Source organism: Serinus canaria, chromosome Z (genome assembly GCF_022539315.1).
Source record: "Serinus canaria isolate serCan28SL12 chromosome Z, serCan2020, whole genome shotgun sequence".
Lineage (NCBI taxonomy): Eukaryota > Metazoa > Chordata > Aves > Passeriformes > Fringillidae > Serinus > Serinus canaria.
The window spans coordinates 41660855-41674801 of record NC_066343.1 but is presented as its reverse complement, the minus strand read 5'-3'; the positions used below and the strand labels follow the sequence as shown (position 1 = coordinate 41674801).

Genomic DNA, 13947 nt, shown 5'->3' with positions numbered 1-13947 from the left:
GGTGTGTAGGCTTCAGCACAGAGCAAAAAAGTGTAAATGAAAAATCTTGACTCTGCCACCGTCAATCTCAACAGATGAGCTAGAATCCAAACATCTACTATATATTCATTTTCCTTTTCTCCTATAATATCACCATATGAAATAACAAGTAGCATTTCTTCAAAAGTCACAAACCACTTGCAACAAAAAAACATTGTGCCATGCTAAGTAAACATGCCCTTATTAAACAAATCCTGTGTGGATTAAACAATAAATAATGCTTAACAAGCCAAAAGCTGCTCCCCATCAGATACTAATTTCTGGAATTAAATACAAATAAATACATGAAGTTCTATCCTGTGTTTCTATTACATATATTGTAACTGCGAATGTTCTTTTAATTCACAGCAGCTCTTTATGTCAGTCTTTCAATCACTTTAAGACAATGTTCCCAATCAGTTTGACAGTATTAAAAAAAATAAATACAGACTGCATGAAAATCCCACATACTGATCCAGACTGATATTTCTAAAACTAGATACACAACATAACAAGCTGATTTCAGACTTCGGCAGGTAAATAACTGATGTATAAAGTATCCAGATATCTATACCCATTATCAAGGCCTGGGTTTCAGTCCCTTTAACTGGAAGAAAGTTTCTTACCAGCAGCAGCCACAATAATTCATCTAAAAATATCCATTTGTTGTTCAACTCCATAGTAGATAATAGTGCTTGTGCTACATATACACTCTTGAAATACATTCTAAAGCTTCCACTTTTCTAGAAAACAGTGGTGACCAGAATGATTGAGACACCCCACAACACACTTTCAGTCAGCTGCATCTGGATAAATGGCAGCTCAGGGACCAGGCTGCATAAAGCATTTTAGCAACAGCAATTTTCTGCTTTTTTTTCTTCCTCCAGAAACAGAGAGGGAAATTGTTCATGCACACACAAAGGAAATGGAGACTCCAGCAGAAGTGCTGGATCTACAATGTGTGCTCAAATTCATCACACCTACTGGAGCAAGGCTGCAGCATACCCTGTAAAGCCTCCCAGTAATATAAGGATGAATTAGGCAGTCTGTCCATCTGCACAGAACCTCAGATATACAATGTATGAAATTTCTACCACAGCTGTGTGTGCTTCAGGGAATGAATACCTGAGTAAGAACAAGAAGACAAAACCCCAATGTAAACATACAGGCAGGTGCAGAAGAACAGGAGGTGTGAGTTGTACATCCACTCACGCTCACCAGTTTGGAAGTCAACATGATGTAACCTTCATTCACAATAGGCAGACACCTTAGAAAGGTTTCTAAAAGGCTCTCACTAGTCACACCAAAACTGTAGTGCTTGCCACTGGTAACTTTTCTACTAGGATGAAAGCCAGAAGAGGATCATTCTCAAATTACTAGGGTGTCAGCAAGCCCCAAGATCGACATTTACTTGTCCTTTAATGGTATGATCAGTCTTCAATCTTCATCAGCAGGGGAGAAAGGCATACCTCTTCTCCCTCAGGGATCCTCAGCATTCCTGTGAGGGTTAAGATTCCAGGTAGTTAAGAAAAAGAGTTCATTTAAGTTACTTTTGCTTGACCAAAGGTCAGTAGTCCATTTAGTCATGTGCTGTCTTATAAATACCTGCTGTAACAGCAATACCCAGTCTCAGAAATCTCCTGCAGATTTTACTGAGTGTTGGTGCAACTCCCCTAGGGTTTCTGAAAGCATAATGGTGGCTTCTGTCTGCTTACAAGCAGAAAAAAAAATATAATAGGCAATACAAGATTCAATATTATTTCTTGTGTACATCACACTTTACTACATTTTTTTTCTGAAGAGGTCACTAGAAAATAGGCTAAGGCTCTTAAAAATGTGCATTTTATTTTTTTTTTGCAAAGCAGTTTGGAAGCGAAGCATTAGTTTTGCCAAAAGCAATTGCTGTGCATTAATATTAAACATGATCTAATGAAGGCAGAAGTCGTTTTGGGAAAACATTAAGAACAGCACAAGCATCTCCTGAATTATAAATTTACGGCTGAGAGAAACAGTACAATGAAAATACAGGCATTTCTCCTGTCAAGGCTTTCTTCCATTACCTGTAAAGATAAAGGACATGAAAAAGGGGAAAACCAATACTCCCTTATGGGAAGTATACTTCAACACTCCTCACACACCACACCACACCCCCACCCACCCCAAAAAACCCTGCAAACCAAAATAAAATTGTAAATATAACCAATTAAGCAATCTTTACAGTAATTAACAGGAAATGCAATGAAGCTAGAATAAAACATAATTGGGGAAAAGAGAGGAAAAGCACTGCCTCCAAAAAACCTACTTCTATATTTTAAAAAGAAGTGTCAGTCCAAGTAAGTGCAGTGTTTGGTGCAGGTCAAAATGATCCTTTCTTCCAGGTATATATATTAAGGATGCATCAATGCAGGAGCATGTGAAACACCTGATCAGTGTACAAGACAGAACAAAAAAAAAAACTGGCCTAATTCCCAAAGTCCTTACAAGGACATTTCTTAACATTTGTCTGGGTGGCTAGAATAACAAACTAATCTTCTCTACTGAAAGTCAGACTGCCCCAACAGGGCACGAAAAGACCTCAACTATGCAGCTCATCACTAGCAAAAGATTCACATTAAAATATTGCTGACGCTTTTGGTGGAAATCTGTCTATATTTACATGTTGTGGTTTGCACCTTGTGGCATCCTTCAAGGCCTTATACAAATAAACATAAGGAGGCATTTTTGAGAGTGCATTGACCCAGGATACCTGACAGTAAGTGCCTGGAATAACATCCTTGCCAGCTGGCTGCAACAGAGAATGTAATGATTCAGCAGTTTAATGGATCTTGAGTTTGGCAACAGTCCCCTTATAAAAATCTCTTGGGAAATAAAATAATACAGGCCCAGGACTCTGGCAGGTTCTGTAATTGTTTGCTTCTGGCACGAATCCATGGACAGCACAAGCTCTAACTTAAGGCAAATATGGCTGTACAACACCGATTCTCCAAGCAGGCTCTACTCAAAAGCCCAAGGGTAGAATTAGCTTGTTATAATGTCTGATAAGGAGATAGAGATACCAGAAAAGCATTCATCTAAAAAAAAATAATAAAATTAATCTTTAAATATAAAAATGCCTAAATCAGTAATGCTCAGTTTCACATGAAATGTCTTTTCTCTTGACTTGTTTTGGTTTTTTTGTTTTTTTAAACATAGACAAGCAGGTAACGCTTGCTCAAAGGTGAAATTTATTTACATAAACATCTGCCTTTCTATTGGAATTTAAAAACTGCTAACAGACTTTAAGAAAAAAGTTTCGAAAACAGTCAACAAATTAGGTTGTCTTGGTCAGCACATGATATTTATTAAAACATGAGATTTTCTTTTATTTTAAAAGTCTCCTAGCAAAATACTCACTGGAAAGTCAGAAAATGAAAGAAGACCTCCCAGGTCAGAGACTCAGATAAGAGCAGTTTTATGAAAATAAAATCCCAACTCTAGCACTCTAACTTTTACTTTGGCTTTCTGTCCTGAACTTCATCTAAAATTTAGGCAAGCCATATACACATTTAAACTGGAAGTAACATAACAAAATGTGAAAAACACAATAGAACCTTTTTGCAGCCTCTATACCTGTCCCTGCACTGCTGGAAAAAGTAGAACAGCACCAAGTCTCAAGTGCAGCTGTGTTTTGTTCCCTAGGCTTTGCCAGTCACTTCTCATACCATGTAAAAGGGACTTTTTATCCACTAACTTCCTCAAATTTGCTCTACCAAATGTAATAATCAAAATATAATTACTCATTGATTAAAAAAAAATTAGAATTAGATGCTATTTTCCCCAAAACTGTAAGTGCTATCTCTAGTGCAAGCACTAATAAAATCACTTTATTTTAATCTGGATACATATTAGAGGCACAAAACATGCTGACACATCCAAATACAGTACTCAAACATATTCTTGAACATTATTCAGACCTCTCCCTCTGACTCCTCACCAACAAACAAGTATCCCAATATTCGTTCAAAACCCTTTTTTTGTTCTGCCTCCAAAACCAATTCTTATGCTTGGTCATTTGCTTAGATTCCTGGAGAGTTACTCAACAGAAATTTGGAGCTTACAAAAACGTTTCATGGCAGGTTAACTAAAGCTTGTTAGCATGGAAAGATAGTGTAAGGGCAGGCTAAATGCTGTGCTACTGTTAATGCTTATTCTGTGGAGTATTTAAAAAAATTAATCTTTTTGATTTCTTATGTTTATTGGTTATCACAGTGATGAGTACAATAATTTGCCAAGATTCTTGCTGCTTCTGAAGTCTAAATGTAAACAACTTTTCATAATCCTCATTAAACATGCCCACATTAATCTCTTAAAAGGACATTTGGCAGTTTCATATCATTAAAACTTAAAATCTATAAAATTCGTTGAAAATTATTAAAACAGTAAGTAACTTAAAAGCAGTGACTGTTTTTTTCAACATCAGTTTTATTTCCAGCTGGAAAGTTATGTGCAGCAAATAAACCAAGCAAATGAATATAAATTATGAACTTCCAAGACAGAGAAGAAAATACTTCTGATTGTTGAAGCCCACCCCTACTTTGTACTCTGCTGGCCATGCACTACAAAAGAAAAGAAGAACACAAAGTAGATTTGGTAACACTGTTTTTAAACAGCAAAAGTTTTGCATCATGCCATTAAAATATCATTCCATAAAAAAGTACCATTGGGAGGGAGAAGCTTTAACTTGTAAATATTAGATTCCAATCCATATTGTTGTCCACAATGCCCCTGGAATCAACGAACTGCACAGCTTTTCCAGCTACCCAGCTGGTATGTCGACAGCTTCATTTAATATTCTTGTCTAGTGATACAGCAAAGACCTCTCATGCCTATTTTTAAATGCACATTTTTAATATTCAATATAATGTTACTCTTTAACAAACTCTTTACTCCCTGCTTCTTTTATGAAGCTTCCTGTGGTCTTTAAAGGGATTGTTAACCAAAGAATGGATCACACTCTTTCTGCATGAGCAAATTCAGAAACACTCCATTAAACCTTTCAGTATTTAATATAAAGAGTAATCTCTCACCTCTGAGGAGATAAGCCAGTTGCTGAGTGATTAACTCTGGTGCCTTCTGAAGAATCTCTTTTACGACTAAAGAGGAAGAACATGCTTGTAACTCCAGGCTCCTGTCACATTGCTCATCTGGATTGATGACTTTGACAACAGCTGATTCCAAACTTTTATCCTCACTATCAAATAAATTCAGAAGTTATACATATATTTATCTTTATAGCTACATAGAAAACTCAGTAAGAAAGTGCAGCATATTTTTTTAAAATTCTGGAGTACAATGGCACTGTTATAGTTACCTGAAATCTGCTATAAAGCCAAAGGATGTCACAGAGGTCCTAAATCAGTGATTCTTAAATTAAGTGTACAGAGTTCTTTAACTGCTTGTTACATCACTAAGTACAGCATCTATTAAAAACTATTGAAAAAAAGTGTTTCTACATGCACTGCAAACAGCCTTCCTTACATAGAGGAGATTTAGGATTTTCCCAACTGAATATTCTGAAAACTTACAAATTTTATTTTTTTTTTTGCATTTAGGTACTTTATGTTTCTGTTTACAATAGCAGTAACCAAGACAAACTAATTTTAATAATAAAATACTAATTGTAATTCTTCGGAAAGAAGAAACACAGGAAGTGATAGTAATAAACAAAAAACAGATCTTACAGATAATTTTTGCTCTGAGGAGTGAATGATGCTGACAGCACTTAACACATCAACAGCCATGAGATTCACACATTTTTATTTTTCTTCACATTTTCCCTACTTTTAGTCTAATCTATAAACTTCTCAGAGTACAATGGGGCTGCAGGATGCTACTTGTCTTAAATGAAGTTCTAAGGACGGCTGGAAGTAAACAGTATCCTTCACTCTGGGGAAGACAGGCAGACCATTAAAAGCCAAGAGGCTCTTCATAAAAGATTCACAATAGCCCAGTAAATGGTCCCTCTTAAGGATGGGTATCGGCTGTGATCTTCCAGACATCAACTCCGAGCCTTTTGAAAGGCTGTAGTTGGAAAAGACCACTATAATCCATTGGCCATCTTAATAGCACATATCCTAGTGTGTGGGCACCTGCAAGTCAATATAAGATCCTCAAAGGAAAGCTAACTAAGAAGCAGGAAAAAAGCACTCTGATCTCTTATCTACTGGCCACAGAAAACTTCCAGACTATTTAACTAAGTTAAAATATCTAATCTAAGACCTTGTGTGGAAACACAAGGTTTTTAAAAGTGGAAGTTCCATTAAAAGTGATGCAATGATGACCGTTCACCTTGTTACACTTATTCAACATAAAGGGAGACAAAAAACATTTTAGTTTCCTTTTTTTGAGTCGGTGTTAAAATCGCAATATTAATATTAATACAGAAGAAACATAATTTTTGAAACAGATCAAACTCACATAAGCCACCTCAGAGTACATAAAACACAATACCTTGTCAGCATGTTGCTGTTTACAAGCGTTAGAGACAATTTCCCTTCAGCATTCAGCTGATGCAAATTGATTTCATCTCTGAAGATATGGAATGACTCTGGGATTTTCAGCTCGTCCAAAATAAATCTTGTCTCAGTGAAGTAGCTGAAGTCTTTTCTTGGTATGTTCAACACAGGTAAGCAGAGAACATCAGGAGGACTGACCTGTAACATAGGTGTGCATATGTGAGAATTGGACCTGTCTTTCATCAGGATGGTATTTTAACAGAGTAAGCAATTAGAAACAGCCTAGATTGTCTGTTTCAGGTTTTCTCCCCTTCACTTATTTAAAAGAAAAAGAAAAAAAAGAGGTATTACACACTTTTTTCACTTTACCTGTCACTGTTTGCCACCTACAGAGTATCTTGGAAACCAGGAGAGGAAAAGGATAAGGAATGAAACACAGGACTGATTTTTTCATGTTATTCAATAAGCCACCTAATAACCACTCATTCATTTTTGTATGGAAAGAAATGTTGATTATTTATCTTTTAAAAACTCACTTCCGATAATAACAAAATCATTGTCCAGGAAAATATTTTTATAATTGACTTAACAATACGATATCTGTAACAACCTGCAAAAAGTTAATTAAGACCACTCAGTCCAATTTTTACATTACCTTGTCTAGAAAATAGGCATAGGCCAGGGTAGAAATAAGTGAATCCAAATCACAGGGTTTATTCCCAAGAACAACATGGACTTTTTCCAGGCGTTTGCTCCTGTTCTGTAACACAGTAGAAGACAATTGCCATGAGTGGAAATGATGAGAAAAAGTCAAATGAGAAAAGTTCAAAGGACAAGTTAAATATTAGGCTTTGTACTCAGAAGTAGCATTTTTCACTGCTGGCTGAAGGAATGGACTTCCTGTCCACAGGAAGGACATTTCTTGGCTTCAGACCTCCTAAGAAAGCCTAAACTATGACACAATAGTTTAGAATCCAATCCTAAGACACCATAGTTTAGAATCCAATGAGGTCTGACTCTGACAGAAGTCCCTTTCACAGCAAAGTAACAGATAAGCAGCAACTTCAGGTATACACGGAAAAGCTTTTCAAAACATCTCACAAATCCATTTAGAAAACCAGTCCAAAAGAGTGTAGAAATACAGCAAATAATATGTAGCAAGTTGTAATTTTAATTTTACCTTTTTTTCCTCACTTAGCTGAAATCAGTAAATAGACAAAGAAATCTTTCACCCTGAATCTTCAGAAGCTGAACACAGCCATAATACTATGAGTTTTGAATTGTTTTCACTTAATAAAATTAAGACCCTTCCAAACAAAAGGAAAAGAGAAGACAAACCTACTGTATGAAAGCAAAGTATTGAAGGGAAGGATCTACCTTTTCCATAATTACACACACAAAATATAAAATTAAGTTGTTCTCTTGTGCACATCCTTACTGTGAAGGTAGCTGCATGGCAACATTACAGTTTATTTACTTTCAATGCTTCGTAACTGGCGAAACATATGTGACTGATTCTAAGAGATGTTTCATAAACGAACACATGAAAGTATTTTTGTTGTGGGCATGTATAGGCTGATGTAGTTTCTGCTACTTTTAACTGGAATTCTGGGTATCAAACTTTTAATCTTTCAACAGAAGCATAGTGTAATTATTACACTACCCTTAATAATTATAAACGTGCAATTCTTCTTAAGCTAACCTTTTTTCTCTATGTCTAGTCTTAGATCTACCTGAACATAAAGAATAAACTTAGGTTCTCTTTCCCTTAATGGAATACAGCCATCAAAATAAATTTGGGTAATAAATCCAGGAGACAGTCTCCATTCCCTATATTCCCTCCATTTCCAGGAAAAACAGCTTACTGAAGAATACAATGACTGGAACGGATGTGTTAATTTATGCTCTAAGTCTTCACTAGCAACAAACTGTCTCCATTAACTCCTTCCAATATAATTTTTCTAACATGTTCTTCTGCAGCATGCATTTCTGCTTGTTTTGCTACAATAAAGAAAAAAATAAAGCTCATGAGCTCATCCTTTTTTTAGTACCCTCTCAGTAAAGAATTTCTTCACAAAACCTAATCTAAACCTGCCCTTTTCCAGTTTAAGGCAACTGGAAAATTCACACTTGTCCTATCACTACGCGTCCTTGTCAGAAAATCCCTCTCCAGCTTTCCTATATTTCCCCTTTAGGTAGTGGAATGCTGCTCTAAGGTCTTACTGCAGTCACCTCCAGTCTGAACATTCCCAGCTCTCGGAGCCTGTCTTCCTAGGAGAGCTGCTCCAGCCCCGTGACTGACTTAACAGATCTCTGGACTCTCTCCATCAGTTCCATGTCCTTCCTGTGCTGGGACCCCAGAGCTGGATGCAGCCCTGCAGGTGGGGTCTCAGCAGAGCAGAGCAGAGGGGCAGAATCCCCTCCCTGGCCCTGCTGCCCACACTGCTCTGGATGCAGCCCAGGACACATCTGGCTGTCCGGGATGTAGACACCCATTGCCAGGTTATAATGAACTTTTTCTCCACAAACACCCACAAGTCTTTGTCCTGAGGGCTGCTCTCAGTCCCTCTCCACCCAGTCTGTGTTTGTGCTCGGCATTGCCCTGGCCCAGGTGGAGCACCTTGCATCTGGCCTTGTGGCTCATGAGGTTCACCCAGGCCCATCTCTCAAGCCTGACAAGGTCTCTCTGTTGTAGTGACAGCGACTAGCAATACTTTTCTCCCCACCTTTCCTGCTCTTCTCTTCACTGAGCTGAATTTGTTTCTCTTCTCCTTCCCCTCTTGTAGATCCAAGATACACTGTTTCACCAATATTTCATTTCCCCATATGCAGCTAAGTGAATGGCTTTTTAGCATCTCACTATTACTTAGTAATAATAACCCTCCAAATACTCTCCATTATACCTTGTCCATAAATGCAACCCTGGAGTATGCCATCCAAGCATACTGCTTATCTTACATGACTGAGATTGCTTCCTCTTTCACCATCTCAGATACAACTAGTTTGCTGAGTCTATTGCATGCCAATCAGCCATCTTCAGGAAAAGCAGGCAGGGGGATGTAAGGCTTCCTCCCAAGTCTTTCCAAGCAAAAACCTGGGCAGAGAAGACCACAATCCAGAAGACAAAGATCCATAAGCCCAGTAAGATTCAGCTACAATAGGACTAAAATTGGATTACCTCCTGCAGTTATCACAGCTAAACCTGACAGGAAACATGAACTGTCAGTATCTCTAAGAATTAAAGAATTTGGAGGTTAATGATGGAGCTAGAACTCTTAAATCGAACTAAATAGGAGATCAGGGATTTCTCTTCATGATTATAAGTTTTTGTTTAGCTAGACTAAAGGTAAATTGTAAAATGCACAAACACAGGATGACTGGGATAAAATGAATTAAAGAAATTATGTGTCATTTTCAGATGGCATCAGTCAGGATAACTCAATTTAGATCAGACTTGCATAGATTAACTTTCACTTACTGTGCTCAGGAAAGGGATTTGTAAACATTAGGCTACTTCTGTAAGAGGTCTGATTCTCAGATATTTATTATGAAGAAGCTCTCATATCTGTTCAGTTTTGCTCTCTATTAATACATAAAAGCATTAGTATGACAACTGCATCTTTATGTAACTGCAGTAAAAATACCCTTTACTGGTTCCCATCTGCATCAAACAGCCGATACATTCAAACATACTGCAATATTGCCAATTGGGTTTGTAAATATTTTGATCAGGAAATGTTAATTACAGTGACTGATCAAACTAAAATATTCCAGTCAAAAATTACATTGTCTCTATCTTCTATTCTTCTGTTAATAGAGAAGGTGAGGTGACCTCGAAAGGTAATAAACACTGAAGACTCATCCTAGTATTAACAGGAATGCCTACAAAATGTTCAATGTAGCATTTTGTAGCAAAAAAACCCTTTTCTATTTCCTCCATACACATTCACCCCCCCCACGTACACACTGCACAAATACACACTCAGCAGCCACACACAGCCTTGCTTTCTGAGTCATTATTTGCTTTTTGCCTCAAATTTCACTAGTTCTGTCCTTAAACTGTAATGAAATCACTGCATTTTACTGCATGGAATTGGACAGCACTTGTCAAGCACAGCAATTCTTTGAAGAAGAAACAAGCAAATTAAAAGCTAAGAAGCTGCAGAAACAACAACACACAGGGTCAGATAGAGCACTGAAAACTTTTTGAGCCTTGTGGCTGAAGCACCAGCCAGGTGCTCCACAGACACAGCTTTCCTGGAGGCGCACAGGGAGAAATCCTGTTTGGACAAAGGCCGAGATAGCAAAAAAAACCTGTCTTTAAATACTTAAAGTAATCAAATCACATAAAAGAGGATTTCTGTACCTGAAATTCTACCTTCAAACCAGAGGTACAATTTATTGAGTAGTCACATTGGAGTGCAACTTGCATTTACCTTATAGTAACAGGCAGTATTACACTTCCAGCAGCCTGAGGGCTTTTAACATGATTATTGTTGTCAAAGAAATGGTTTTAAGCCAAAGCAAAGTTAATTTAACATTTCATGCAAAGTTCCAGTTAGTTAAATACTTCATAAGTCTTTTCACAAGAAAGCTTTGGTCTGGAAAAAGTAGATTGTCTCTTATTCTAAAAAGAGATATAAGAGAGAATCCTTGTTTTCTCCCATTTTTGAGGTCAGTCAAAAAAATTATTGCATTTCTCTGCCCCTGTAGTATCTCATTTATCATGTAGAGTATATGACAGATAGTAATCTAAAGTACTAGCGTTGAATACCTGGTTACATAAGGATTCTTCCATAAGGAACACAAGTGTAGCCACAAAAATTTCAAGTGTGACATGTTTAAATCATTATCTATTGAATAACCATTGTACAGTCTTGCTTTACTTACAAATATGAAAAAAAAAAAAAAACTGTAACAGCAAACACCAATACCACTAGCAGAATAAAATCTAAAACAAAAGGGGAATTTTCTAATTCCACACCATCTACTTTTGTGTGGGAGACACAGCCTCACCAGTAAGATGAACAAAGATGGAAGGATCAAAAACTTAACACCATCCTCAGAAACTGCTGGATAGGCATAAAACTTTATCTGGTATTTTGCTTTGAATGAGATATGCTAAGACAAGACTATGATTAGTCCATAACAAAGACTAGGAGAACTTCTTCACACCTTAGCTGTTGTACACATGATTTATACAGTCCTACTTGCACTCTGATGATGAGTGCACTTCCCACAGCAGGTTGGACACAGCCTTATGATTACAGCTGCTCTTCTGAAATTAGTATTTTAAAAGCTATATTTAAGAGTCAACTTCTTGATAAAAGGAGGAATTTTATTCATTTTTTATTTTAAAATGTTGCTTCCCAAATTCACAATGTTCCACAGAAATGTGACATTCCCTCAAAATTAATAATCTAAATGAGGCAGGGTAGCTCTCTGACATGCCAGCCAGGCAAGGAAGTCTTATCTTTAGATTGTTTCTGGAATTTCCACCGGTCAGGAACTCTCTTTTCCAGTCATTTCTAATCAAGAACTGGCATGGTCAGCTATTACTAATGAGAATGCAGTTCAGTATTTCTCCATTACCAACAGGCTCTGACTCAGAATTCTGCAGGCAGACAAACTTAACACTATTCAAGAAAGAATTGCAAGGAAGCACAAACATTTATTCCTTTTCCACATTTAGTTTATTTTATAGCCTGTAACTGTAGGCAAGTCTGCTCTGCTTGTTTTTGAAATACCTCCTCTCTAGCTTATTACGAACATTCATTCCCATTACAAAAATCCAGAAATAAACAATGATTTCTATATCAGGTTTTCACTTGAAAAAGAATATGTAGAGTAATCAAATAATGCATAAATTCTATTTAAATATATAAAAAAGAACTATAGAACTCAGTACATCAATCAAAATCTTGCTGTCTACTTTTAAAATTAGATTTATTCCACCAATTGGTTTGGCATTGATTTTTCATCACATTTTATAAGCTTTACATGTTCACATTCTCCTGCTTCTACAAAATTTTGCCCTCCGGATCAACTTTTGAGACACCACTCCTACTAGATCATGGAGTGTATGAATCTGAAATACCCAACAGTATCTGGTTTTCAAACTGAATCATACATGGGGTACAGATATATGCCCACCTGCACACATATTTTGGAAGTGTGACTTTGACATCACATGTTTTGATCCCATCTTCGCTGCTATATCAAGACAAAAAATGCTTTAAGTCATTAAATATGTTTTGTCTTAGAGAATTAGAGAAACCTAAGTTTTTATGATGTAAGATAAACAAAATGATAAAGCAAATTCTTATTTTAATGGCCTTAGGCTCAGTAAGAACATCACATCACTCCTGCAAAGACAAAACAGGATATGGTCTCCTACAGCTGAAAAAGGAGTAGTATTTCAACAAACTGTCAATGGAATCCTCTATGATAGAAGTTACTAAAATAAAAATCAAATCCTCCTTTCATTTATGCTGCATTAATTCATTTGTTGTTTAAATTAACCTGTCTTACACAGGATTAGTGCTCTCACCTAATAACTGAGTATAGAGCACACAGAAATTCAGGTTAGAAATTCAGCACACAGAAATTCAACAAAGAGCAAATTATATTACTATTCCAGGTCATCTTTAGTGCTTAAAGTCAGTCACAGCAAATCTTTGAATTTTCATCTCAAGCTACATAACTCCTCTTTCCACTTCTTCCCCACCTGCCACTTAACACGCATAAATGAGACTGGGATGCCTAATCTAGTTTACAGGACTTGATCGTATTTATCTCCCTTAGGAATTGTTTGGCTTACTATAGGACCAAACTGTTTTTTGAAATATTAGGCACAAGTTACTAAAAGCAAAGGAGTACACTTACCTGAGGAGCAGAGTGCCCCTCGGGTGGTGATCAGAAGGTGACAGGTAGCAATAAACCCCTACCTCATACAGTGCAGAGGCTAAATAAATAATACAGAGCAAAGAAAGTGTATTCGAGCAAGAAAAGGTGGGTTTGTTTTGATGAAGCAGGGGAATGCAATCCAAACAATGTAATTAATTTACCTGCCTCTCACAGACTTAACATCTCACCTTGGATTGTTCAAGTTTAGCTGCTTCTTTAAAATGAAAGAAGTAACTCTGCAACTGAGAATGAATTTACCAAGAGTCAGGTAGCTCTTTAACACTGCATTTTACAGAAGCCTTTGGACTCAAGCTTCATCTTTCTTAAGTCAGTGTAACCCTTAAGTGATGGGCACCAACCTGAACATGAAACCATAGCCTGGAGTACGCCAACAACTCAGTAGAAGAATCATTAGTGAGCAAGAAAATCATAGCTGGAAGAGATGATCAGACCAAAGTCACGTCCACTTTTGCCTTTTTTGTTTTTTATCATACCATAATTCTAAAGTGTCTTTGGTTTTTTACCCATT

The 13947-nt window shown here is 36.9% G+C and overlaps 1 protein-coding gene across 1 annotated transcript in view; it reads right to left on the bottom strand.

Annotated features, from left to right (window-relative positions):
• The window catches only part of PRUNE2 (prune homolog 2 with BCH domain), a 133590-nt gene that overhangs the window by 97922 nt on the left and 21721 nt on the right, over positions 1 to 13947 (bottom strand). Inside the window, 3 exon segments of the mRNA XM_050987200.1 lie at positions 5085 to 5248; positions 6508 to 6710; positions 7168 to 7272. Coding sequence (XP_050843157.1) covers positions 5085 to 5248; positions 6508 to 6710; positions 7168 to 7272 — 472 coding nt within the window.